This window comes from Herpailurus yagouaroundi, unplaced genomic scaffold, assembly GCF_014898765.1.
Source record: "Herpailurus yagouaroundi ecotype Mexico unplaced genomic scaffold, PumYag 483, whole genome shotgun sequence".
Classification (NCBI taxonomy): Eukaryota; Metazoa; Chordata; class Mammalia; order Carnivora; family Felidae; genus Herpailurus; species Herpailurus yagouaroundi.
In genome coordinates this window covers 1,633,192-1,634,700 of record NW_024412700.1, presented here as the reverse complement: position 1 = coordinate 1,634,700, position 1,509 = coordinate 1,633,192, and the positions used below count along the sequence as shown (strand labels likewise).

The 1,509-nt window shown below is 47.8% G+C and overlaps 1 protein-coding gene across 1 annotated transcript in view; it reads right to left on the bottom strand.

Annotated features, from left to right (window-relative positions):
* The window catches only part of ACTR3B (actin related protein 3B), a 94,069-nt gene extending 93,165 nt beyond the window's left edge, over positions 1–904 (bottom strand). Inside the window, exon 1 of the mRNA XM_040464533.1 lies at positions 792–904. Coding sequence (XP_040320467.1) covers positions 792–861 — 70 coding nt within the window. The 5' untranslated portion in view covers positions 862–904. The remainder of the gene's footprint in view (positions 1–791) is intronic.
* Between the last annotated feature and the right edge of the window lie 605 nt (positions 905–1,509).

The following is a 1,509-nucleotide window of genomic DNA, read 5'->3' as shown; positions in this document are numbered from 1 at the left end:
GCTCGGCGGCCGCCCACGTGACGCTGCCCGGCCGGCCAATCAGGCCGCGGGCACGCCCCGCCCCGCCCTGCCGCCCGCCCGCCATCTTTAGTGCTGGCGGCGAGGCCTGCTCGCGCGGACGTCAGATGCCGCTGCTGGAGAGATTGGGAGTTATTTTTATCTGACTTACGGTGAACGTGACCTCGTTGCCGGGGCCTGTCTCCTTCTCATCCCGTAAATCTCGGCTGGAATGTCACCTTCTCAGGAAGTTGTCCCTAATCATCCTAACTAGGTCTCCTCCCTGCGCCTTACTCTGTCTCAACAGCCTACTGCTCTCATTGACAAAGCTTGGAGTAAATTTTTAACGTTAATTTATTTGTAGTTTCCACCCCCAGCCCCACCCCATCGGACTGTAGGGTCCACTAGGACAGGGCTCGAATCTGTCTTACCATTGATGACCTGGTGCTTAGCACGGTATTTGTGCGTACATGGGAAGCACCCAACTCTTTGTTGAGTGAGCGTATAACCTTCACCATAAAGACAAAACAATCAATGACCCTAGATGGAGTTAACGCTACAGCAAGATCCTCATGGGAAAATGTTTTTAAGCATCAAACATGAGATGACCCCCAAAGTTCTCACTGAAACTAGGGACGGGCGGGGAGGGGGGGGGGGTGCCTGGCTGGCTCAGCGGGTAGAGCATGTAGAGATTACTAAAATAAATAAATCAATAAATCAATAAATAAATAAATAAATAAATAAATAAAACATTTTCTAAAATGTGGGGGGGACCAAAGCAGGCAAGCACCTACCTACTGTGTTATGAAGGTGCTGAAAGTCCCATTTGCTTCCGGCTCCTGCCCTATCATAAATTTGTGACATTAATTTTTAGGAGCTTTCTGGAGACGTAGTTCCATACAGTTTAGTTTTAAAGCAATGTGCTTTTTTCCCTAGAAGAAGTAATAGATTAGTGGGTCATTCTAGGTAACCCATGATCATCCCCTACCCCCACCCTACCCTCACCCCCACCAAGGGAACTAGAGAGAGAAATAGAAGATGAGAGGGAAATGAAAGGTCAGGAGAATGGAAGAAGCCCAGTATAGGACCCCAAAGCCAGGGACAAAGACTGACTTGCCCACTTTGCGTTTTGCCAAGGGCCGGCCCAGCTCCCACTTTTTCAAGGCCCTCGTCAGAATGTTGTAGGTAAACTACAGATTGCAATTTGTCACTGCCATGTCTCTTATTTTCATTCACTTAGTATATATTTACCAAGTGCCTACTGTGAGGTTTTATGTCACACATGGCCCAGTTTGCTTCACCAGAGAAGACGCCTTAATGGAATTGGGACTAGCTAATGATAAAGCATGTGCCTTTGTGGGGGTGTCCCCTCTGCATAAGACTAGTTGGGAATGGTGGCCATGATCAGCAGCTGGTAGGAAATAAAAGATTTCCTGACCTCAATATTCCCTCTTGATGCCCCTTGGTGTATCAGCTAAGATGTTTTCATATGCAGATAACAGAAAACTTAAG